This window comes from Sceloporus occidentalis, unplaced genomic scaffold (assembly GCF_023333645.1).
Source record: "Sceloporus occidentalis isolate IW3139 unplaced genomic scaffold, rSceOcc1.0.p SCAF_216, whole genome shotgun sequence".
In the NCBI taxonomy this organism is placed as follows: Eukaryota; Metazoa; Chordata; class Lepidosauria; order Squamata; family Phrynosomatidae; genus Sceloporus; species Sceloporus occidentalis.
The window spans coordinates 943583-970022 of NW_028317196.1; the positions used below are offsets into that span (position 1 = coordinate 943583).

Here is a 26440-nt window from a genome sequence, read left to right on the forward strand (position 1 = left end):
CGTTTAATACAGACCATTATCCCCCGCATTTGATACACCTCCCGATACCATTCAAACTCACAGCTGTGAAAAGCGTTTTCATGAACAGCCAAATTTTCTAATGGTTCCATTTTTACGACTGGTTACCTGCAGGACGCGATAGAAACGGCGACAATATACCTTCTCTTCGGAAGAGAAGTTTTACATTAGATTCATGCGGCTGGACGCGGAATATGTAAAAAGGGATTTCATTTTATCGGGAAAAAAACAAACGATTCAAAGAACAACAATGTGAGAAATAAAACAGACGAGCGACGGCCGCCAACGATATCGAAAAAGGAAAACATTGAATTAATTCCGCCCCGTGTTTACAATCACTTCCCGGTATCGGGCTCCTTGTCAGGCCCCTGAACAGAACGCTAGAATTTATTAAAGCCCATAGCGTGTAAAATCTAGTTTGGATAAAATGTTTTATAAAAAAAAAAAAGGAATAGAAATGAAGAAGCGGGCTTGATGGATTCCAGGGATACGCTGCGCGAGATACGAGCGAGGACATGTAACAAAGCGCTCCGATACCCACCAACTGAAAACAACGTCACCGCGGATAAAGACGCCGGCACAAATGCTGCTTCTTTTTATATCAAACAATACCCCAGAAATGATAATCCGGCAGTTGAACTTTGTTATTATGTTGCATCTGTGTGTCTGATAAACATCGTATTCATGAGTGCTGGGTGGATGATCCGTCCGCTTTCATACGGCTTATAAATGTTCTGGCTGCCCAGGGGAATCTTTGTCTAAAGATATTAATTATTATCCTTGGGGTCCAACTCATACCTGGGAACGTTCTAGATGAGCTTTAAAATATTAACCCTTTGTTATCCTATCCCATTACTATTAGGATTCTATGTTAAAGTCACCAAATTTTGCCCCCAACCTTAAAGATGCTCTTATTTGAGTCACCTCGATTCAAGTAGGGATATCAGCCATAACATACTGGCAGTAAAAGCACCAACTATCATAGTATCTCATGTATCATAGAACTGGAAACAGCCAGCTTTGGACTGTGTGACCCTTCAGCCCTAAAACCATGAGATTGAAGTAAATTCACATTCTTTCTGGTTCCTTTAATGCATTGGGGGCTCCATGTTCTTGCCCCTTCATACATTTGAGTCACCCCGCCGGCGACAGCTCAGTCTCCGTTATATCGCGGTCACACATGGTGGCTCTGTCTCCGTATCCGAGGAATAAATGTTGCCGTTAACCGCACAGATATGTTCTAATTCTTCACTTCTGCATCTCTGGGTTAGAGAAATGTCATCTCGGTTAAATGGCTTAACGTATTTACGCCTGGAGACTTTATTTGGGTAAACTAAGCGTTTGCTTACCTTTCGGCTATTGCTGAGTATTGAGCTGGGTGAACTGCGTTTAGCGGGTCAGCAGAAACATTAATACGGTTTCATAACTCCGGAAAAGCCATGTCTGAGACGCGCCTGCCTACCAAAGACGATGCTAACGCTCTCTGTGTTTGCTGTCCACAAACCCCCCAATTTATATGGTCCTGAAACCCTAGAAATACCTGATAACTGCACATTTAATACAAAAAAATACAAATTTATAGGAAATTGAAACTAATAAATATTGAAAATAATAAATATTTCCCAAAATTGCCTGGTTTATGCCTAGTTGCAGAAAATACCAAGCTGGAGTCAAATTGCAGAAACAAGCAAATTTGGGTAAAAACTTTGGACCCGTATTCTAAAATAGGTGGGAGTTTCAGCTTTCTGCCCCATGAGAACTTTTACAGGGAAAATGCTATTTGTACCCAGAATCTCCTGGTCACTGATGTCACGGATGTCATGATGTCACTGATCACAAAAACGGCTTCAAACGCGTCGGTGCGCCCGCAGCAATTTGTTGTGAAAAAGTCTAAAAGTTCTTAAATTGACCTTTTCTGCCCGTTTCAGCATTTCAGGGAGCACTTGGACAAGCTGTCCGCAAAGGGGATTGGGATGCTGGACATGGCGTTGAGCGAGGCTTTCGACCTACTCAGCGAGGTAAGGATCTCTAAATGTGAATTCCCCATTTCTTACGTTTTTAATGTTAATTTGCTGCCACGACGTTTCTCTCAAGTCCAGTCCTAAGAAAGCCTCTTCTGGTCGATGGCTCCAAAATCTCTCGTCCCAGACCCATTTTTTTTCTACCTAAAGCTTTTTATTTTTAATATATTTGGACCCTTTCTTATATATTCTGTTGCAGTCACTCTCCCTCCTCCAGCCATTTTTTTAGAATGGTGGAACGATTATTAATATTAGCAGTTTCTCAGCTTCAGATGTCAAAATAATCCCCGTTCTCCGGAGATGTTGACACTTTCTGTGCTTCGAGAAGGGCGGTTAATCAACAATTGAATTTGGATCAGTGCCATTATGTGTAATTATGTGTTTTTTTGCAATTGTAACGTTTCCCCGCGCGCACGCTGACACTAATTTATTCCAAAGACATCTATAAATACACCGCCTTTTCAGCACGAGTCTACCCAACACCTCCTCGAGGCTCCGTCCTTCCAGACCTCTTTTGGGTGGCAGTTACTGTATCCGGTGACATGCGCAGTAATCACGTTAGCGGTGATTATAATCTCAATCTCTTTTTTTTTCAGCCAATTATAGTTTGTGACATTTCAAAGTCCGCCGATCACCACCAAATGCTTTAAATGTCAGGGCGCGCCGCGCTCGCTCGCTGGGTAACTGCTGAATTCGTTTCATTCTCTTTCTTTGTAAAATAAATTGTCATCGTTGGCATGGAACAAAAAAAAAAATACTCTGTACTTCCCAAAACTATTTGATAAATGTAAATCTGTAAATAATGAGGCTATTAGTCTGGTTGTCGGAATTCATTATTTGGAGAAAAATAAAGAGGTTTTGAAGGTAAATAAAATAATAAAATAAGATGGAAAAAATGTTGAGCGAGGACGATGTGAGGGAACGGCTGAGAGTTTAAGTTTTCAGAAGAATGGATTTAGTTTGGTAAATATGTTTTCGGTTGCTGAAAATATTATTTATAACAACCCCCCCCCCAGAAAAGGCTGAATGTCATACGTGATGGTGGAGGGTCCTGGAAAAATGATGAGCGTTGTATATCACGTAACGAGAATTACCCCCAGCATTTGCAGAAATATAGAAAATGTATGCAGTTTCCCCAAAAAGATTCCAGAATTTTAGTTCTTTGATCGCAACAATAAATGTAGCAGTTGGGAGACTTTTTGATGATACGTTTGGAAGTCGTATTATGATTTACGGACTGTGGCCGTTGTTACGATGCAGATTTGGGTTGGATATCGATATATTGCGCTTTATAGATGTTTCGTGTTAGTTTAGTCGGGATGGCTCAGTGCTAATAGGATTATTTTCTCCTTTCAGTTTAACCATACAGGGGAAGGAAGCATTTGTAGCCAGGCTATAATGCTCATCGCAGATGGCGCTGTGGATACATACGACACCATATTCGCCAAATACAACTGGCCGGATCGAAAGGTGAGTAAAGCCGCTCATAAAGCCAGGTTTGAGGAATGTTTCTAGGTTTCTACTCCGACCCTTTGACCGCAATGAAGCTTGCACCGAACACAGCGTGGCCCCTGGGCTTTCTGATGAAGGAGAATCAGGACGTTTCTGGTAAGGGCCACCGAATGCCAGTTCCAATGTTTTCTTTGTGACGAACGGTGGGGGACGCAATGTCTTAATCTCCACTCTGGTATACAATGGGTTAAAGACCGCATGGCACTTTATCTAATGTAGAAGACCCTAAACTACCAAACTAATTCTCAATACAGAGAGACCAGTAAAACATTGGATACTGAAATAAGACTGCGTGAATTAGATGATTGGGTGTCGGATGGGTTTGGATTTGTGTTATGGACTCGTATAAAGCTTTTGGAAAGGATTTCTCTGAGTGGTGGAAAAGAATAAACAAGGGAAACAAAGTTCTAAGTTTAGAACTCTCATGAAGTCCGATGGAATGTTTCCACTCATTGTTCAGTATTTAGAACTTTGCACCACGGTTGTCCAACGAAACACATTTGCTTCTGGAAAATCTCTCCAGTACAGCCGTGATAAGATAAAGGTCCTTCGCCCGTCAAACATGTTTATTTCCTTCAATTTGTTTGTAATTATCTATAACAATGCGGGCTTTTTAAGTCCTTTCTCTACGTTGAAACCAGTCTATGATATGTGTTTCCAGAGATGAAACCTCATCTTTAAGTGATGTAATTGCTGAGATGTTTGATGTCCTGGGTCGCTGATGTCATCTTTAACACAGAGAGGGAAAGAAAGACACATTTTGGGTTTTGTGTGCAGCTTGATTAAAGAACATCAAAAGGAACAGAGAGGATAATTGGTGAAACGCGACAACAGGCAGGCAAACTATTGTCTCTGATCTTCCATTTGTTTCCTTTTCTTAACAAAAAGTACAAGAAGCTGGTAAAGGATTTCAAACGCTTCCGGGGAAGAGTAACAAAAAAATTTAACAATGAGGTTTTCAGCTCACAAATTGAATAGTTTAACCGGAAAAGTAACAAAAAACCCAAGACACCAACAAATCTGTAATGGGTTCTCCAAAGTTCTCATGCTGGCCGCAAATGGTGGTCACCTTGCGCCAACTTCTGACCATCCACCACCCATCATAACTACGCCGACCACGCTCTTCCTAACCAACTCCATCCATTTATCTTTACATCTGTCAGGGGTCCTTTCAACCAAGAAAGACGTTGGCCTGTCCTGATGCTTATTCTATAAAATGAATATATAAAAAGGAATATATTAAAATTAATTAATTCTATCTTTATTTCCCACCAAAATATTGAACTTTTCCTCCAATTATTATTATTTATAAGTTTACGGCGTATACTATTGCTGTAAACTGTTTAGCATCTAAAAACATGTCACGGCGGACAGGGTGAGACGAGGATAAGCAGCTATAGTATATTTATATCATAAAAAATAATATTAAATATATTGTTCGCGCATAAAAAAAATCCAGATAATTTCCAGAATATTTAATTTTTGTGCCGCTGAGGCCGACGCACTCGGGGTTTTTTTGTACAGATGCCAAATGTTGTTTTTTTTTATTTCTAAAATATATAAAATAAATAAATAAAATGAGACATTTCAGAATCCCTTTCTAGCGAGGTCTGCCAGAACGGGACATATTTCATTTCATAAAAAGACGTTTAGGAGACTAAAGCATTTTGTTATCCAGCATGAGAAAAACATTAATCCAAATTAAACCGAACGTCCTTTCCGTCTCTCCAACTGCTGGGAATAAATGGCTGTGACGGCTTATTAAAGGGTCTTATTATGTAAATACGATCATTTATAAAGCGTGTATATAGCACTTCCTTCCGAATGTAACCCAAACCATCGCATATCTTCTATATAAACACTGGATATGCTTCACGCCCCGGAATTTGGGTGAAATCCTCACATTTCTACTAATACGAGGCTCCTACATTCCCATTAACGTAAGGTACAGATTTCGAAATGCGTTGGCTACATTTACCCCCCCAACCCCTGAGGGTATGGAAAATTATTATTTCTTAACTTATCTTCTGTTCTATCCAGAAAGCTTTCTACTTTATTAGCTTTCTGGGCCCCAAGACTTGTTCTATATGAAATAGATAAAGTGCACGATTCCTATTAAGCCCAGTGGTCATTATCACATAAAACTATCACCCTATTTTAGAGGGACTGTAAGGAACTCTTACTTTACTGAGAGGGTGGTAGATAAGTGGAACAGGCTCCCAGCAGACACGGTGAAGGATAATACAGCAAGGGAATGTAAACATGCAAGAATTTCTTATGGAGGAATATATTACAGCTGTTTTTCATTCTATTTTTTTGTGCATTTCTGGCTACATTTGATGTATTTGAATATAGTGGTGGAGTTTGCACTGATCGGGTCGGGAGGGTTTTTGTGATACTTTGTAACTTACCGTGTGGATTACACAGAGAGATCGGGAAACACGCTTACACGTGTTTAACGTTTTATACATTTTACTTCCTGGGAAGATATGGAATAATCTATTAACTACGGGAACTAAATATATATCTATTATGGCTTTAAAGGTGAATATGAAATAGTTTTCATGTAGAGAAATAGACGCGCCGGACTCGCTGGGGCTTCTTCCATGAATATAAATCCTCTTCTTGGTGGACGTTCCCATCTTGTTGGACCCAAATCCTCCATACGATTGTAGCAGTATTTCCACAATTAAAGAAAATGCTGATTTTGCATAGAGACGGGGATCCAGTAAATTAAATGTCCCTTTTCTCTATTCTCTTATTAAATTGATGTTTCTTCCTCTAAATGTTACACGAGACATTTTTCATTCTCTCTCTCAGTCTCTGAGAATTGGTATTTGTAGCGTCTGTAAAGCGGCTCCATAATTTATCCGCCTTTTGTATCCATCTGACTATATTTTACATTCTGACTACAGAAGAGAGAGTTTGTGATTCCAGGATAAAGGACACGATGGAGTAGATTGTTCAGAGATTTTTTTATGTCCTGTCATTAAATCACGGCGCTCGGCTATTGTCAGCTTCTATCTCCAAATCTCTGGCCGGCCGAATAGACTTGTCACGCGTTCATTCAGAGCCCTGAGTTATACGGTTGGAACCTCACAGGCAGTTACATTAGTCTCAATATCTTACGAGCTCATTCTAACAAGGTGCAGACTATTTTAATGTCCAGACTGTTTTCATTACGGCAAAGGATTAACCCCTTACAGGCCTTGAAGGATCTATGCCTTAAAGTCCCTGAAATCAGTTGGGTCAAATAATGTTATTTATTACAATATCTGTTTGTTTTTAATCTCCTACAGGTTGAAACAGACAGGCAAACCTAAAACACAGATTTATTTAATTACGGATGTGGTGAGGGAAGAAGAGGGGAAAACCTTTTTCCTCCTTTTGGTTTAGAGAGGGTCTTGTAGACCTCCATTTAATTTATTTTTATTTCTTTTTTTATTTTATTATAATGCGAGGAAGCTAAAATGCACACTGAATGTTCATGTCCTCGCCTGTAACTCACAAATTGTAAAGTTGCAGACACCCATAACCAACTCACGGATTAGTGAGTGATGGCATGCAACACTTAACTGACCACTCAACTTTTTAGGAATAGACCCAAATAAGACTAATTGAAAGTTAAATAAATCAAAAGTCTTAAATCCAATCGGTACAACAATAAACTACTGTAACAAAGCTGCTTAACATTAAATCAGATTTATACTAAACGTTATGCAGCATTCCAATTAATTCGTTTGTTTTTAGCCCAAAAAATTAGAACAGAAATTCAAAAAAACACCTTCAAATTCCCAATGCATAAAAGTTCCTTCCCCGGACAGAAAAAGTGTAAATAAATGCAATTTTTGTCAAACTGAGAACCATTTTTTGTAAACATTACTTTCATAATGTCTACACACATTAACAATATCAACAAGTTCCAAAACATTACTTTGTGTCTTTTGGATGATTCAGCCCCCCCACCCCTGTTAAAGGAACAATAAAATGTCTGTTTCGGACAATTACATAGAGGAAATTTATTTTTTTTTCATTGTTTTTACCCAAAATGTTTTCTTGAGCGATTCTAACATCCACCAAGGGCAGGAATGAGCTCATCAGTTTATTTTTATCCGTCTGACAAAAGCACGTGGCTTAATTCAATTAGGGCTCAAATGTTGGAGTGTTTAATAAATAAAGCCTGTTGTAATTTAGTTGCTGGAAGGAACAGTCAATTTGATTTTTATTATCTGGGATTTCTCCACTCTATGGTTGGATTAAAATGAATTTCAGGGAATCCATTGTCTGGAAATGATTTTAAGTTTGATGTGATGTTAATTCCAAAGGAGACGAACGGTTATCGTCATATTCCTGTTTTTCGAACATTAGAGCTGTTCTGTTTCCTTTGTAACATTTTATTAAAGACAATTTACAAGCTGCTCGTTATCGCCCCCTGCATGTAGAGAAGAGCAAATACATACAGAGAACAGTGCCGCTGCCAGATAATATCACATAATTAAATACTTTGAGACCACCTATTTCTTTATCAATCAATGTAACTGTTTTGGGGATATTTAGATAATAATTTGACCAAAAGAAAGTTGTGTTTGGTGGCAGTCTGTGGCAGAGCCAACATTATCTGATCAATTTTCCGTCCTGAGGGCCCCCCCCCATCTTTACAAAGGCTGCCTGAACAAATCAGAAACAATCAGCAACTTAACATCAGGTGAGACAAAACTTAACAGGGAGGAATAATCACGAGATCAGGAAAGTAAGACGACTGCTACCATTGTATTGTTATTTTAATATATTTTATTTATATTTATATATCATAATCTATTTAATATGCAAATGCCCTTATAAATATTCATCGAGAGTCAAGAATTGTAAAATGTAGAGCTTAGTAAAAATAAAAGATCGTTTTTAAGGTCTGGCTCCCTAAAATTTTCTCTAACGAGTAATAAATTAACCCTTAGCGATCGTCTCTGCCTATTGCCACTTCCCAGTCTTTGTTCATGTTAATATTTAGCTTCTATAAATATAATTTTAATATGTGACGTTTATTAATGTGATTGAGTTTGCTTTGTAATCTTTAGTTCAGCTACATCAGTTAAACAGACGCTCCATCACCTTGCTACATTAACTTTGCTGTAAAACAGATGGCCTTCGGTGCCCTGATGGGTTTAATCTTTTGTCAAAATGTTTTTTTTTTTAATATATATTATATTTTATTTTCTTTTGTAACCGTTGGGGTGCCAGGGACGCTTTGTGTTGTGCTGAACAAGCCCCCCGATGTTCAATGTGTTAAGATCTGATTATTTAGAGCAATTTAAAAATGTCATTTCCACAACAAAGATTCTCGAGCTCATTTTATTCCTCCGAAGCTCGGTATAATGGAAACCATTTTTTTTTACTGTCCCAATCCACATGCTCATTAAAATAGTTTCCCTTAGTAATTGTTTTCTGGTGGACACTCAATAAAAGCATTATCTTTTCCTGGCCGGTGAATAGTAAGATATAAATCAGGGACTTCTCAAAAGCTCCTTGAATGTCTTCGCTTCCCGAGCTGTGATTTAAGAATCAGCAATCATTTCTATGTCCGATAGAACGGTAAATGATAACATTGTGCTGCTTACAGGGAGCGGACTGCCTCGGCTGAATGCAACGCTGCGAGACTAACGGTATATATCTTACGGGTTATAATATCTGTGGTTTCCTAAGCTCAGAACTCCAGACGCTCTGTAATTTTTGGATCAATAGATTTGGGTCAAAAGTGGGGTAAATCTGGCTAACCATGCGCAACCTCTTCACCCTAAACATAACCACTTTCACCGCCCCTATCAATGATTAAGTGCCAATGGATTCATAGATAGGCCTAGACCGGCCCTCTGACAGACCAGTAAATGCCCAGTGGGCTGTTGGCCAACATGGCTCCATACGCAACTAATGTCCTGCTCCAGCGGCAGGTTGGATTCTTATTAATCAGGTGATGAAGTTCACATCTATTTTCATATTTAATACCAATCCCATGGTGAGACCCAACTGATACAGTCCACCGAAACCAGATACACGTTGGCCATGTCTATTCATGTCTATTTCTTCAACATTAGCCCAAATATGGTATTTTCGGATAAGTAAATGCCACTTGTCTTTATACGCCTTAAGAATATAGTGAATAATTTATGATTCCATCTTTAAAACTCATGTAGAGTTCTGAGCATCGCGTCATACCTGGCATGAACGGTCCACAAAAAAAAGTCTGTTTCTGCATTCAAAGGGGTCCGATATAAATAACGCATCGTTTCAACCTGAACATCTGGACACATTCAGATCTGCAAGACGAAAATATTTTAAATTTCTTATTGGAGATTAGCTTTCATAATCACATTGGCACGGCGGCTCGAATGGACGGAATATACGGCACGATCTGGAAGCAATGTGGACAGCGTGGTATCCAGGCACGGCTGCAAATCAAACAGACTCTGTCATATCTTCAAGGCCGTTTGCTCGAAACGCAAAGTTACTGTAAAAAAAAGGATGTTGTGTCTACAGGGAATGTGTTTTCCATCTGGGGAACATAAACCACATTTCAAATTATTGTCTAAATCCTTCCATAATCTTTAGCATAATCCGTTTCCAAAACAGGCAATCAGTTTTACAACCGAACAAATAAGCTCTCAATTTAGTTAAAGTTCTAAGAAGGGACCCGGGGTCCTGCCGTACGAAGTCCTCCGGATCCTCAAGACTTTTATGTATCCATTTAAAGGACGTTTCGTTGAGCGTTTCTCCTGAACATTTCTGTTCCAACTATAAAAAAAATTCTGCTGTAAAGAGTTAATTATGACATCGCTCACTTCGGAAATCAGTTTATTGGCTCCGCACGTCGTTCCTCCGCGTGTATTTTCTTTAACATGTGGCGATCAAATGCTACATTAACCTTCCAAACGTTCAGGTTCCCGCGAGGTCCTCTGCCCGAGAACCGTCAACAACCGCTTGGGTCGGGGCAATTATTTATTACAGAATCATCCGCCATTGTTGGCTTTCTTCTAGACATTTCTTTATTTTCTTTATTTCTTTAATTTTTATCTATATGAGGGTGATATATAACGTGCTGTCGAGTCGTGAAACATGTTACTTACCCAACCAACCATCCTTCCAACTCCTATGAAAAAAATAATAATTCATGTTCATGTTAATATTTAATTGTGGATCAAAAAATTTATGATAAAATCCTCTTAAAATCTTAAAATGATATCGCAAAGGCTTTAAAAAGTACCACTTTTTATGATCTGTTGATAAAAATCTTTGTGTTTTTCCATATGTTTTGGTGAGGTTATGACATCATCGACAGACGTAGAGCCAATGATGTCATGCTTTCTTAATTTACACATTCCGGGTGAAAACATCTCAGGACTTTTATTTTCAACAAATTTAAGTGTTTTTAAATGCACTTAAAACATTAGCGAGCATCTGTCCACACGATGCGTGACTGAGTCAAAATCCACCGGTAAATCAGCAGAACCTTTATTTAAAAAGCTCGACAAATTGGATGAAATGAACTCCAAAGAGCACCTGGGGTCACCACTGTTTGGTTTTCTGATAGGATGTGGTTATCTTGTTAGTCTCGTCACAGAACGCACCGTCCGTTATGGCTTCGTGTTTTCTTAATAAACCTAATATTTTCTGTTCTTTGTTTTTTAAAATCTGATTGGATTTTCACAAACGTTTCGAATGAAATCCCCTCCTCTCAGCCCGTTGGTCAGACATTAACGTGGAGGTGCTTGGACGGTAATATTACGTTAAACATGAACCACGTGAGTCACCCAATGAAAAGCAGGCAAGACTTTACTCCTTATCTGAAACGATAACTCACTCGATAGGCCGTGATGTAAACACCGGATTTCTTCCTGAAAATAATATTTAATTGGAGCCCAACGGTTACCGAAATTCAGAGTGCTTTTTGTATTTACATACAAAATTTGTTGCTACTTAGCCTCACTCACACCCTCTCATGCTCTCTCACACTCTTATTCACTCTCTCACGTTCTCATTCACTCTGTCATACTCTATCACACTCTCATTCACTCTCTCATGCTCTCTCATACTCTATAACACTCTTATTCACTCTCTCACCCTCTCATTCACTCTATCATGTTCTCTTACACTCTGTCATACTCTATCACACTCTCATTCACTCTCTCATGCTCTCTCATACTCTATAACACTCTTATTCACTCTCTCACCCTCTCATTCACTCTATTATGTTCTCTCACACTCTATCACAAAGTAATGATTTTACAAATAGAATCTTCTCTGACACTTTAATAACTTTCTAATGTAGGGTAGAAGCTTTGGCCCCTTCCATGCGACATTTATTGCCCCGGAGTCTTTTGTATTATATTGTATTTCCTACAAGACCCTGCAAGCTTCGCAGAGCATTTACATGTCCTTACCGCCGGTGCCGAACTCTAAGCCGTAATAAATCACAGGAACCCTTCCGAGATGGTCGGGGCCGTAATGAATCGCACCGGTGGCACGGATAATGCTGTCGCATTCTGGCCCTTCGGTGCGAGGGAGACTGCGGAGGGAAGCGATTTGCTCACGCATGACGGAGCTCGATCCGCGCCGCAGGACCGAACAGCAGCTAGACCGATGGGTGACAATGCGGAATAACACCATTTAATGTTTAGAGCTTTTTACATTTTTTGGTGTGAAAGAGAGGAAATTTGGGCAAATGATGTCTTTCTTTGTAGCTTGTTAACAAATAGAGGTCACAATCGATGTAAAATCGTAATTTCTGCAGCACATATGGATGGACTTCATTTTACAGCCAAGATTAAAGAGGCTCCCGAGTGTACGAAGTCACAAAGTAACAGTCACAAAACAAGGGCGGTGACACAGATTTGCCCTTTTTTGGGGTAAATCAACATCAGATGGATGAAGGAATCCGTTGAATTGGCGACTAAAAAATCAAAATCATGGCTTCTTTAAAACAAACAAAATAAAAACTTTAAATGATTCTTCAAGATAATGACTGATAATTTACCTTTTAGGTTCTCAGGTTCTTTTAGTTTCAGCTACAGCTTGTATTTTTTTATTTTTTTTTTGAATTTAACAGCTTTTGAAAAGTAATTTCATTATAACTGTGTCTGAATTAAACGATGAAGAGGACCAGATGGTTGAGCGAATTAAAATTTCCGACATCGATTTGAAACATTGTAGAATTATTCCTGGGTTTTGGGCTTTGTCCCGGTAACGATCTACTTACGGGAAGGGGATAAGGTCTTAACTCGCCGTAGAAATGTACGATTTGATTGCCCGCGGTGAAACAATCAGGAGTGCCCGTTGTAATTACGGATTTTGGATGTGAAGCCGCGTCCTCCGGGAATTGGAGCGGCCCTCGGACTTTAGATATTCCGCGAGTGTCCGTCCAATTCCGCGAGCGTCCGTCAAATTATAACGTCTTTCGGTAAACGAGGTACAAACTGATTTATGCGCCTCTGTGATATCCGGTTAGTTAATGACAGTAAAGTCTAAATCTGGGTAAAGTAACTTCCCAAACTATCACAGGTGCCATCAAAAGCAGGCAGTGAAGAGCATGATGGGAGATATGATGGCTGCGTGTAAACACTTTGTTACATTGTAATTGAGGGATAAATATTTAGTTCCAGGTGTTACTTTCATCACAGAATCGGATTTTTAGTGAAGGATTTTGTATTGTAACGGCGCACTTATTAATTCATTTTTTCATTCTATACATCTTTTACTTTAGTGATAGTGTGGTGAATAAGTGGAACAGCCTCCCAGCAGATGTAGTAACACTGTGAGGGTATTAAACATGCATGGGATAGACATACGGCTCCTGAATCTAAGACGAGACCAACGACTGATTAAGGTTTGAGTCGTTACAGCAAGAGAAACAGGCAACTATACGGGGGCCGGATGGGGCCGATCTGCCGGCAGGTTATGTGTCTGCTTTTTATTGATATCTTGCATTTATTCGTATTTATGCGTCGGAGTCTTTCGTGAATTTTTTATGAAACAAATGCTCCGTCTGTAATAAAAACAAGAAGAAGAAACGTTCAATAAAATGTTTTTTTCCGGATTTTGCAAACTTCAAACTTAACGTTAAATGAGGAGCAGCGTGAGAAGCGTAGTTATTTTGCTCGCCGGGTTTTTTTTACCCTTACTGCCATCTTGTGTCTGTATTTTGCTATTTCGTTGGGTTTCGGCGCGTCTCCCGGCTTTGTGTTGCCGGCTGGGATTAGTTTTTCAGGTTACTGTATGATTGCAGCAGCAATTATTATTATTATTACTATTATCATCATCATTATTATTATTATCATTAGTATTATATTATTATTAGGATTATTATCATTATTATATTATTATTAGTAGTATTAGTATATTATTATTATCATTATTATTATATTGATAATGATAATGATAATAATAATATACTTATCATTATTATTATATTATTATTAGGATTATTATTATTATTTTTATTATTACTATTATCATCATCATTATTATTATCATTATTATTATATTATTATTAGGATTATTATCATTATTATATTATTAGTAGTAGTATTAGTATATTATTATTATTGTCTTTTATTTATATAGCGCAGCGCTTCTTACAGTCCCGCCATTCAAAGGGTCTGACGAAACCAGAACCGACAGGACCAAGACAAACCTGTACATCAGGCGCAGAGAGCTTGGCTCATAAGCTTACGATCTAGAGCTATTATAAAATATTATTGGGAAAGTCTTTATCCGAACGTCTGCTTCTAAATAGGAGGGAAAATTCCGCCACAAATGTCACAAACCTTACATTGGAATGGAATATTTTATTTATATTTTTTTGAGTTACTATCTTATACCCCAAGCCGAGACCTGCATTTGTTCAACTGTTCTTATTGGCTAGCTGTGGAATATAAGATTAACCAATAGAAATACAGCAAGCAGGGTCATGGAAATTAAGAGTAGTTGAGGATTATAAAGAGTTATAAAAGGTTGTTCTTCAGTTGAATCTGGCAACAGCGGTTAAGTTTCTATAGAAGAGTGAAAAAAAGTGAATTATCAGTTTCATTAATTCTAGAGATCAACATGGCAGACATTTATAAGATATATCAAAAAGCCCCCCGATAAATGATTCCGAAGGATTCTGAAGCATTTATTTAATATATATATATATTTATTAATGTGATTTTTTTTATGTATTTTATATTTATTTTATTTAAAGTTAATTATTTTTTTAAATATTATTGTATGATTTAATGAGTGGAATGCAAGGAATTTGTAATCGGATAAGGATAGCAGGTCTAGTTTTAAGGGGAAAAATTCTAAAAGGTCATACGTTTTGGGGCATTCAGAACATTTCTGTGTCCTTTCATTAAAATGACATAAACCCCACTTGTAACATATGTTTCCGTCTTACAACAGAAAGAGTAAAATTGGTCTCTGTATTCAAAGCCGAGTGTTCTGCCAGGCAAAGTGTATTTCACATCTGCAATAAAACATCAAAAATCGGACAAATTCCAGCAGTCAAACAACTTAAAATCTATGTTTTCCATTTTTTTAAGCGAAACAAAATTGCAAGCAGCCCAGATGGAGAAGCTGAGCAACGCGGCACAAATTATTCCTTCTGAGAAATAAGATATAATATTTATAATATATAGAATATATACAAGAGTAGGGTCTCTGTGCGAAGAAGCTAATTACCAAAAACACAGCTATTAATACTTTGTTTTAGGAAGAGTTTAAGAAAAATATATCCTGGCTTTAAATTTGGTGCTGATTTAGGTTATCAGAGGTGAGATGAGAGTTAGTGGCCCCCGGGTGCAGTTATTTCTTTAAAACCCTCCGTAAGTAAAACACAAACATAGTAACATAAACTAACTCAATCTAACACCATACACTTACACATACACACACTAACCCTCTCTTCTTACCCTTGCACCACTAAGAGTAAGGACACTCTGGACACTCTAACAGCATACACTGACACACTCACTCACACTAACAGCATACACTAACACACTCACTCACACTAACAGCATGCACTGACACACTCACTCACACTAACAGCATTCACTGACACACTCACTCACACTAAGAGCATTCACTGACATACTCACTCACACTGACAGGATGCACTGACACGCACACATGCTGAGACCAAATATTAACACACACAATCACTCTAATAGCATATACTAACATATACACCCACATGCAAATACCAAACACTTACACACACACATGCTAACACCATATACTCATCCACAAGCTAACACCATAAAAATACACACATACTGGCTCTAACACCATACACTTACACACACACTCACTCTAACACCATAAAAATACACACATACTGACTCTAACACCATACACTTACACACACACTCACTCTAACACCATAAAAATACACACATACTGGCTCTAACACCATATACTTACACACGCACTCACTTGCATCATCCTATGCTTGCAGATTCATTCACACTCTGTCCTATCACCCCTGCGGCTAACAGATCTCTCCCTTGCCTTCCCTCCTTCTTAGCTCGGACAGAGCCCTGCAGCTCACAGTGAAGGCTTTTTCCGCCCTATTACCCCGTGGTCGGGCAAATCGTATTACGTGGGCACTACGGTTACTGGAAAATCTCCATGCTGTGCCGCCACGGCACCCGACTTAGTGTTACGGGGTACCGTTGCCGTACCTTATGAGTATGGTCAGAATGGTCCGGAACCCGTATTGTATCGGAACCGTTTTGTAGCTATATCTATATATATATTTTTTATTATTATTCCTCTCTGCAGAGAATGATGTTCTGAACTTCTGACGCCGTTTGGCTGTTGTGTGATTATAGCTCGGTCTGAGAAACGTTATACGGCTGGCGCTCCGATCCGAGAATCATTGATAGATTTAAACGAATTGACTGGCTAAATAAAAACATCCAGCATGTGAGACGGGAAAAGCGCTTTTCACTCCAGAATGTGGGACGCTTGCCAATAAAAAGTCTTTTGGACACATATAATAGGTATGTGCTGATTGAGAGGGTCAGTCGAGTTCTAAGAATTTCAGATTTTTTTCCTCCCCATAGGACCAAAAACACGCATACCTATCGCAGACACAATTCCTGCGACGGGTTATATAATAAGCTAAATTCTTCATGTCAGAACGCTCTCTGTTCTAAGAAAGGAACATGATGATTCAGGTAAGTCCGCAAGTCACCGGCATGAATGTCTAACAGACTGGCGGATCACACGGAGCATATGGAGGGCCGCCAGAAAGCCCCCCTGACAGCCGCGCATGTAAACCGAACTCGCATAGCCCGCAGGTCTCATTAGATATTATTAATCAACATATTATATTTTCGAATGCTAAACAGGAATCGTCTGAGATTTCTGTTCCCGGATGAATTCTATGAAAGTAACGATCCCATCACGGTAACGGAATTAAGTCGTTGATTACGACAGAAAGCAGACCTCTGATGTCCGGGGCAGATCGCCTCGGCAGTTCTAAATATTTACCAGGGGCTTGTTCTGCTTATCTCACACCGGGCGCCACGGAGCGGAGGAATATTTCGCTGCCAATCACTGTGCAGTTTCCTGCTTTCCCTTTTTTTTTTTTTTTTTTCCGATATGATAATTACAGCAATTTATTTAAAGCTTAGGATTCGGTATCTGGTTAAAATGTAACAATTTGCCGTGATATTCACATGGTTGGTTTAACCCTTTGGTGTCCTCAGTGGTGTATTCTGGCCAACTAGACCTAAGGAGGCAGGACCGGGGGGGAGGTCATTTGCCACATAACAGGGAGCCAATGGCCCTCTTGGGTGATCGGGCTCCCTATAGCATCACTGCTTAATAGGAGATCAGGGATCTCCCCAACCAGCCTAATAACACTGTGGTGCAGCTTGTGAGGACAGAGCGCCCTCATATGATGTCATATCCTGGTGCTCAGCAGTAAGGGCGCCGGTGCCGAGGACCCGGCTGGTACCGATGCCCTGGCGTAGGCCTAGGAGCCACTCTAAAGGTTCTGGGCGTCCCGTGGAAAGTCTATGAACCGACACTTGTCCACTTGGGAACCCCAAGACAGAGGGCTAATCTAGCCAAAAAATCCAGAAATATTGCAAACTCTTAGGGCCCCGTAATACAAATACACAGAACAAATACTCCGAATATGAAAAATGATGGAGGACCCTCCAAAAAAGCTGATCTATTCTAAAAATACATTATAAAATAAAAAAATGTAAACATTTAGTTAACTAGAAGAGTCATCTCCCAAATGAAACCTAGTATCTGTTTAAGAGTTTTTATAATCCCCGTTTCGTACATTGCTGTCAAAATGTTGGCAGCCCTCGTAATAATAAATACCGCGCTGCAATTATTTTGTCATTACAGCCTCTTTAATGAATTGTAAAGCTGAAAAGTGTTGGATAAGAGATAGCGAGGAATGATTTAACGATGTCGCTTTGTGTTTTCGTAATAATTGCTAGTTAATAATCTCTTTTTGCCAAGAAAATAAAAAAAAATCGGCACTGCGATGCCTGTAGTTTTGTACATTTCACAGTAGAGTTTTTAGTTGGAGTTCATACTTTTTTATTCGGCCAATAGAAGAAAAACATTGTAAAGTTAATTAAGCTTTTAAGACCTCCGATGTCTCTTCTTCTGGTGGGATTTCCATCTATGGGATCCCGAAAGTTTTTGTAACTTTATATTTTTTTTATGTTGACCCAATACAAGGTATCAACTTTGATAAAGACCCAACTCTCCCGTGGGCTGATGTCCAGTTTTCTTATGAAGATGAAGGATATCCCAATCTGCTGCATTTCCCAATGGCATACATTGAACCGCTTTGGCCCACCGGCAAGTCCATTGGGTCAGGCTGCCGGTAGCATGGCACGGTCGCTGCTGGTTTAATCCCGAAGAGAGCCTTCAAGGGAGAAGGCGAAAAAATACATTGATTGGGATTTTAGTCAAGCAGATCTTTCAGATGTGGGCGATGATCGATGTCATTCCTGGGAGCAGAGAACAGTAACAGAAGAACAGGGTTTTTTTTGCCTGAAATATAGAACTTTTTTCCAAAGATAATTTTAACGAACGAGGGTATTCGCTATTTTTGTTGGGTCGAAACTCCACTGAAGAAAAGAAGTCAACGTTTCCAACGCATCTTCATTTTCAAGATGGCTTCCAAACATTGGTCTAGTTTCAAATGTTATCCCTTAAACGAAGTCATTGTCGTCTCTCCTGTTCCCAGGATAAAGCCCGTTCGTCCTCAGCCTGCAAATTCTAGAGGACGTTCTCTTTCCTCCAGCTTTATCATTTCGGTGTCTGGTAAACACATCAGAAACATCATTTGACAACACATTTTCCTTGAGGCTTTTAAATCTTTTAATTTGCTTTTGCGTGGAACACAGAAAGCGAATCCTCAATCATCTTCTCGCCTTCCGCTTTACTAATTTAGTTTTGAAAGCTATTACCGAAGCGTTGGATGGATGGGAACTCACGTGACTCTCAGGGAATACGCGCCTTTCTCATATAATTTAAACATTGCTTTCTACGCAACTAACCACCGCAGAGAAGATTAATGCTTAAATAGTTTGCGCCCCTATTAACACTCCCCAGAGGGTCCATTTTTAGATTTATTTATTAAACAGGTGAGAAGAAGAAACAAACACTTTTTCCAGGGTTCATTTATATTGTAATCAGCGTTTTGTATGCTTTGGGCGGTTGTTGTGGCACCTGGTAACATTCTGATAAGAATTCTAGAATCGTGCGTGTTATTGATGGGTAAATCTAAAGAAAAATTTAAAAAAAAATTAATACATTTTGTTTAAACTTTCCCAAGTTTTCATCCAGGGTAAAATTCAAGGGAGAAAAAAGACAAAAGACGCTATAAAAAGACGAGGAGTTTGAGGTTTAATTTCCTGTTTATTGTCTGACATCATACAATTTAATTTCCTGTTTGGTGTTTGACATCATGTGACTTCATTTCCTCTTATATGGTTGATTGATTAACACGTAAATGTTTGCTTGTCTACGGTCATCATCCCTCTTAGTAGTTATAAGTCACTGCTGTATATCTTACGGGGTTGAAATTGAAATCTGTGACACGTACATTTTTTAACTTTTCTTGCTGGTCGATTTTCAGATAAAACGCGCATGTTCCATGTACTCTGAGCATTATCATCTCTTTAAGGATCTCTGATCCAACCGTTTTGGGAGTGGAACCTGCGGGGGTTCCCATTACTTTCAGAGGTAATTTACTTGTCATTGGGCTTTAAAGTGAGGATTTACCCCCTGAGGGTCAGACGTTATCTTTCGAATCACTGGCATTCGATCTTCTGCACACAGTAAGTGTTTTTATTTTCAAAGTAAACTGAAACAGTTATTTCCAGCCGTAAAAGGCAGATAACAAACATTCTTGATTATCCCCCCCCATATCACACATCTTTATAGACTCCTTAGTAAGTTCCTTCTTATAAGCTGCCATGATGTCATAGCAGCACATACGATCCATGTGATGTCACCACTTGTAGAAGGGTTGTGTGTACAGAGAGCAGCTAGTGGATAAGTTTTAGTTATCCATAAACTTATTGCCTCGTAGTTTTCAAGCTACAGGGATGGGGACACCAGAGGGATGAATGCTGAGATCGATAACACCTACCCCCCACGGCTATTATGGGCTATAAATCCCACTATGCAAAGCCATCCAAAAAGCAAATAAAATGCAGTGGGAATGACCGGTGGCAGCTGGAGTGCAGGGGTAGCCCGTCCCCGATTATTCACATCTGTCCTTTATCTCTCTGCCAGACACAGATCCGGGGGTATAATTGAATCCAGTTTACGGTACACGCTGGGTACGTCTCAGCGTCCTTATGGCGGGTTTCAAGAACCTAGCAGGAACTTCACCTTCCGGACCACAGAGCTTGCAATTAGTATCCTAACCCTCCAGTGGAGCTTCCAACTGCCCCCATTTCTATGTAAGAAGCCCCCGAGTGCCCCGGGAGGTCTCCAGCCCTTTTTGCTGTAGATAAGGGCGTTTTAAGTGTTTTTTTTCATCTCCATATTCAGAGATTTCCATATTTTAATGTAATCAGGCTCCTCGGCAGCTGCATAGCCTATGGCGCATGTTAACAAACAGCTGTGTTCCACACGTCAGCCCAGAGCTCAGACGTTTGTCACTTTCCTTGTGCCAAGGGGGCAGCTGGACTAATTTGAGATCTCATTAATTTGACTTAAATATGATCTCCGTTAGCCTGGCAGCGAGGCGCTTCGTGCGGCCGACACAGAGAAACGCATCGGGCGGCGGATAATTTGCCTTTTCCGAGCCGGCCTTTGGGGGGGTAAAGATTTCGGTCTTTAATGAGACGATAATAGAAATTCTATTTTGGAGCAATTGGAATCGTCTAATTGCCGCTTGTTCTGACTTCGCTTATAGGATGTGGGATAGACAAAGGTTAACGCTCGGCCCTGGGGCCCTTTCAGCAGATAGAGTTAGGTAACTGCCGCTAATTAGGCTAGAAAATAAAATATTTATCGCCTCTAAATCTCACTCTAGGAAGAAAAAAAAGGATTTAGTGAGATTAATTTTTAATAACTTAAATAATATTATTGTGAAAAAAATATATATAGATAGAGTACATGAGAGCTATTTTACCTCTTAACCCTTTGAATGGCAAGGTGTGGCAAATATCCCCGTTCGGGGAGGGGGGGCAGATTATTAGTGTTTAACTGCGTGAATGCAGACATGATAACCATTAATTTGCATATTGGGCAGCGCAGCCATGTAATAAAGGGGATGAGGCGCATCCGTTTGCTTTTACTAAAATGTTTTAAGTGCAGTTTAAGGAGCAGTTGAGACAATCAGAGCTCTCGGTGCGGACAAACTCAGGCTGAACAGGTTAATAAAATTACAAAATATAAGAAAAATAAGAAATGTAGAAATATGGTGGAAAATCCCTGGACGTCAGGAAGAAGTCTACTCCCCTCCGAGTTAAGTCTTGCCTAAAAGGATAAAACCAAACAAAGGGTTAACAAAACGTATCCTGTTACCGAAATCTAACCTCACATCGCACGTTTTTGGGCTGGACGTCTCACTCATTTGTATCGTTTCATTGTGCAAAGGATTCAATATTATTTTCTATAATAATTGGGCTTTTCGTGCCACTATTTGCCCCACGTCAGTGTTTAACGCGCCCCAGGAACCGATGTGGGTCCTTTGTGATAATTGTTGTGCTTCCGGTTGTTTGATTCCAGAATAGAGCGCCCACTAGGGGCTGTTCCGTGTCGGCGGTTGTGTTACGGCTGGAATTGTATCGAAGCTTTATCTGTAAGTGTCTCCGGAATGTATCAGGGGGGAATAAGTGTCACCGGACAGCAGTCGCCTGCAGTAAATCTTCTTCCCTAAAGATCCTCCGATCTCAAAATTGTCCAATGGATTCACTCTAAACTTTTTTTGTCAATTGAATTATTGCTTCAAAGAATTTTGAAACTTTAAAAACTCAACCCTAGGGGTTTGCCGCTGACAATAAATATCTTTTTTTTCTTTAAAAAGCAGCCTTCTCTATAATTTTGACTGTAATTAACTTTAATGTTAGTCCACAGATGGGTATCACAACGTATTAGTAGCCTGCTCTGCCTATAAATCTGCCATTTTTGGTGCCATGCCGACCCCTGCCCCCTAGAAATGTCTGAAACGCGCATGAATAGAGATAAGGGCTGCTCCTTAGTAGCCGCTACCAAGTAATGCTGAATAAGCGTTTTTCTTTTTCTCCATTTCAATAAATCTGCAAAACTAATAAGATTGGAAAAAGCTGAGGAATGACCCAAACGTAGCCTTTACTGTAAACAACTCTGATCTCGAAGGGAATCTTCTACTAACTCGATTACATTTAATGGTTTTTAATGATTCATTCTAGTTTTTTACTAAATTTTTACATTTTTGACCGATACATTGTTTGAATTATTTTCTTAAAGCAAGTTTTTATTTTCTTACCCACTCCGTGGTAAATCTCAGTTGTTTTTTTTTACTATTTACTAGGAGGCTGTGATTCTTATTAATTAATAGATAAGGCTGAAGTTTCCACAAACGATGTCCCTTTCACCAAAACTAAAGTATAGGGTCAAAAAACTCAGGGGAGTTGGAGAGATTGTCAAACAACCCTCAGGTAGCCTCAGAGTGAAAGAAAAACACGAACAAAATACACAAAATATGCAAAATACAGAGAGGAACATAGATTATAATGAAGAACACACAGAATAGTGCTCAATGTCAGGCAGCTTCTGTAAAGGAAGTGATGTATAAATGCAAAAATTTTTTACCAGATTGTTCATACAGAATGTGTTTATTGATTGAGAGCTTATTGTAATAGACTTAATTTTTACTGAATGGGGTACCAATAGGTACTTTAAAGATAGGTTTGGAGATCCTTTATAGTCTAGACAGAGGGAGGATGTTGGGTAGAGAAACTTGTTAATTGTGTGGCCCCTGGGAATACACCGTATTAAACCAAGGAATCAAGGTCCTTATGCCGAGGCTGAGGTCATACCTACATATTCTGAGCCGTCTTAAAATATAATTATTTGTATCTAAAAGCACCAAAATGTCATAATAATTCCACGATCTAGTAATATCATTTCACAACACATGAAAAGAAAATGTTACTTTATTTTTTGGTTATAAACCATATTCTGTAGATTAAACACTGAACCATTAAGACGAGTCGCACCCTCAGCATTATAAGTTATTGTGATGGGGATAAAAGCCGGTCTGGGGGCCAGAATGAAGATAAAACATAAAAAAGAAACGTTGGGGGCCGAGTTCAAACATTTTCAAGAATGATGCAAACCTAACGGATAATAACAAATGAGTAAATGTGTTACTAAGTAACGAGATGATAAAATCAAAGTGAAATGAATTATCATGCACTCTCCTTCTCTGAAAAGGCTTTCGAGGAATTATCAGGGAAATCATCCAAATAAAGATATTTATCCCAAATGAGTAACATTGTACAGACCCGGCATACCCCGCTCTCCATCTACGTTCAAAAAAAGACATTTTTATTTTTTAGGACAAATTGTTTGATGAAGAACAAAAATAAGAAAATGATTTTGCTTTGATTAAGCTTTGGTTGGCTTTTTGTCTTGCGAATGTACTTTGAAGCTGGGACTTTGATAAATCACAAACTTAATTTGTTTCAGAGAGGGGTCTCTTGGTTGGAATGTACTAAATGAGACGGAAATCCATTGATCATGTAAAATTCAGTCAATTAAAATTCTTAGGTTTTTTTTTGTTGGCTTCTGTAGATGAAACAGATGATCGCCATCCCTTTTGGTTCACGACGATTGCTCAATAAATAGTAGCGATAGCAGAACGGTGTTCAGAAGTTCCCGATCCCGCGGCCAACTCACTTGGTGGACAAAACACGTGGCTCTTTGAGCAACTGGAAATCATTAAATATGAAGGGAAACGGGTCTTTGGCTGTAACATGTTTGACATTTCCCTTAGTTAGTGGTTACTTATTCCAATAATAAGCGTAATGACCGCACCGCATTATTAAGGGGAAGAAGACATCAAATTCAAATTTCTTCATAAATAAAATAACATAAAAAGCAAAGAAATCCCGAATTTGGACTGATTTGCGATGAATAGATGATACAATTTCATGCAGGGTTCTATCAGAGGTTCTATGACAGCGACAGCGGGTATCAGATCTGCTTCTTCAGGGATCCAGATGGAATTTCTCATCGTGTTCCACAAAAACAGGGACTTTCTTACTAAAAAAAATTAAATTAAATTCTAGGCTGCACAGATTGGGTATTTTTTGGTAAAAATTCTGTAATTTACTTATTAATTACATTCAAAGACATAATTTAGAGCTGGTCCTGAGTTTAGTCTTCAAGTCTTTGTTGGTTTGCGTTTCGTACTTTCAGCCACGGTATCTGCTTTGCTGCCTCGAGACTCTTAGGTGCTACTACGAATGCCTACCACGGCCAATGGAAAGCTGCCGACCAATTTAATCATTTAAAAAAATGTTGTTTTTTTTCAATCCCCAAATTATTCATCAAAATGCATTTCCCACCCAATGAAGCCAAGTTGCTATAGAAACCCCTTTTGCAATTTCTTTATTTTTAGGTCCGGATATTCACCTATTTGATTGGAAGAGAAGCGGCGTTCGCCGATAACCTGAAGTGGATGGCGTGCGCTAACAAAGGTGCGTTTATGTGTTTTGTTCGCGTTGAACCCTGTTTTCTACACTTTTATTTAAAATGATTAATAAACACTGCAGGCTCCTTTAATCATATACGTTATTCCTGTAGATGCGGGGCTTTCGACAAATGCCTCCAAAGTGCGTAACTAAACCTATTTTGGGCTATTTTATTATATTTTTGCATTTTTTTCTGGAGGACAAGAAGAATTTGAAATGTTGCTGAGCGTGTTTGGAATTTTTATAAAATATAGTTTTTTGGTCCTGCACCCCTGTCCGGGAATATTGCACGCATTTACACCTTTTCATACCCGCCGACACTCCCGATATTTTATGGCTCCTTTAGATACCTGCCTGCATTTGTGCGGATTTCAGTTTCATTCCCACCATAAAGGCTTCATTTATACCCCGCGTGTATCCTCCGCTTCCGGCGGGGGGGTTAGAGGACGGTGTGAGAGGAGATATAATTTGCGTCTTGGTTCAGTAGCTCTGCTGCGGTTTAATCCGAGGCGCGCATGAACTAAACACGCTGCAGTGAAACAGGTCAGCGGAACTAAAATCAATTTTATCGGAGGTTCATTTCCCTCCTGAGCGCGCCGCGCGGTTTATGACAGTCTGCAGGTTTTCCACCCGACTGAGCCGCGGACAGCGATGCCCTTGTCTGGGCAATCGATCACCGGGGACGCCGTGACTACCTTCTCTTCTAATGTGAGAGTGCAAGCGGCTCGCGCTCCTCCGTTACATGCGATGGAGAAGTAGGACGCGTCTTCTGGGAAAGGGGGTTTAATGGCGCGTAGCGGCAGCCCATTTTAAATACATTAAAACAATCAAGAGGCAGAAGTCCCGGCGCGTTCCAGAGCTGACGGTCAATTTTCCCGACGACTCGCGGCTGAGGATTTCTCTGAAAGTTAAACGACGAAAAAATTAGAAGATTTGGATCAGATCTTTAATAATAAACACAGAAAAAGGTGACGGTGGAGAGTAATCAGCGGAGAATGCGGCTTTATCGCTTCCTATGAAGAGGGGTTTAAGCTGAACAATCGGCGTTGGGTTTAGAAATCCCTGCGCTCTGCGGATATAGAAAAGGTTATCATCAGATGCAAGCGGCGGGGCCCTAACTACCTACTTTGCTTCCCTGGGCGGGGGGATTAATAGACCCCAGACATTGCACCTTGTGGTTATGTTTCCTTGCAGCGATTTACCTATGAAGAATTATTAGTAATAGCACGGGATAGGCATATGGCTCCTGAATATAAATAGGGTGGTAGATAAGTGGAACAGCCTCCCAGTAGAAGTGGTAGAGGGTAATACAGTGAGGGTATTAAACATGCATGGGATAGACATACGGCTCCTGAATCCAAGACGAGACCAACGACTGATTAAGGTTTGAGTGTCTTTACAGCAGGAGAAATGGGAGACTAGACGGGGGCCGGATGGGGCCGATCTGCAGGCAGGCTCTATGTTTCTAAGACGAAAGACAACGTGGGTTTAATCTGTAGCATTTTCTTTACAACACATTAGAACAGCAATACCCTGTTTGGTACAAGAATTGCGTTTTTTTCATTGTCACCCGTGCCGGAAGCTTCTACGATATGTATGGTCTTGCAGTATTTGATGGCGGCTGCTAAGCGACAAAAAGTAAAGAAAACCAAAATGCCTGTTCTCTTACTTTTCACAAATGTA

General features: G+C 39.6%; 1 protein-coding gene across 1 annotated transcript in view; it reads left to right on the forward strand.

The window, feature by feature from the left end:
* The window catches only part of LOC149277366 (voltage-dependent calcium channel subunit alpha-2/delta-3-like), a 199320-nt gene that overhangs the window by 84014 nt on the left and 88866 nt on the right, over positions 1 to 26440 (forward strand). The window contains exons 10-12 of the mRNA XM_089503037.1: positions 1947 to 2036; positions 3396 to 3509; positions 24685 to 24763. Coding sequence (XP_089359163.1) covers positions 1947 to 2036; positions 3396 to 3509; positions 24685 to 24763 — 283 coding nt within the window. The remainder of the gene's footprint in view (positions 1 to 1946; positions 2037 to 3395; positions 3510 to 24684; positions 24764 to 26440) is intronic.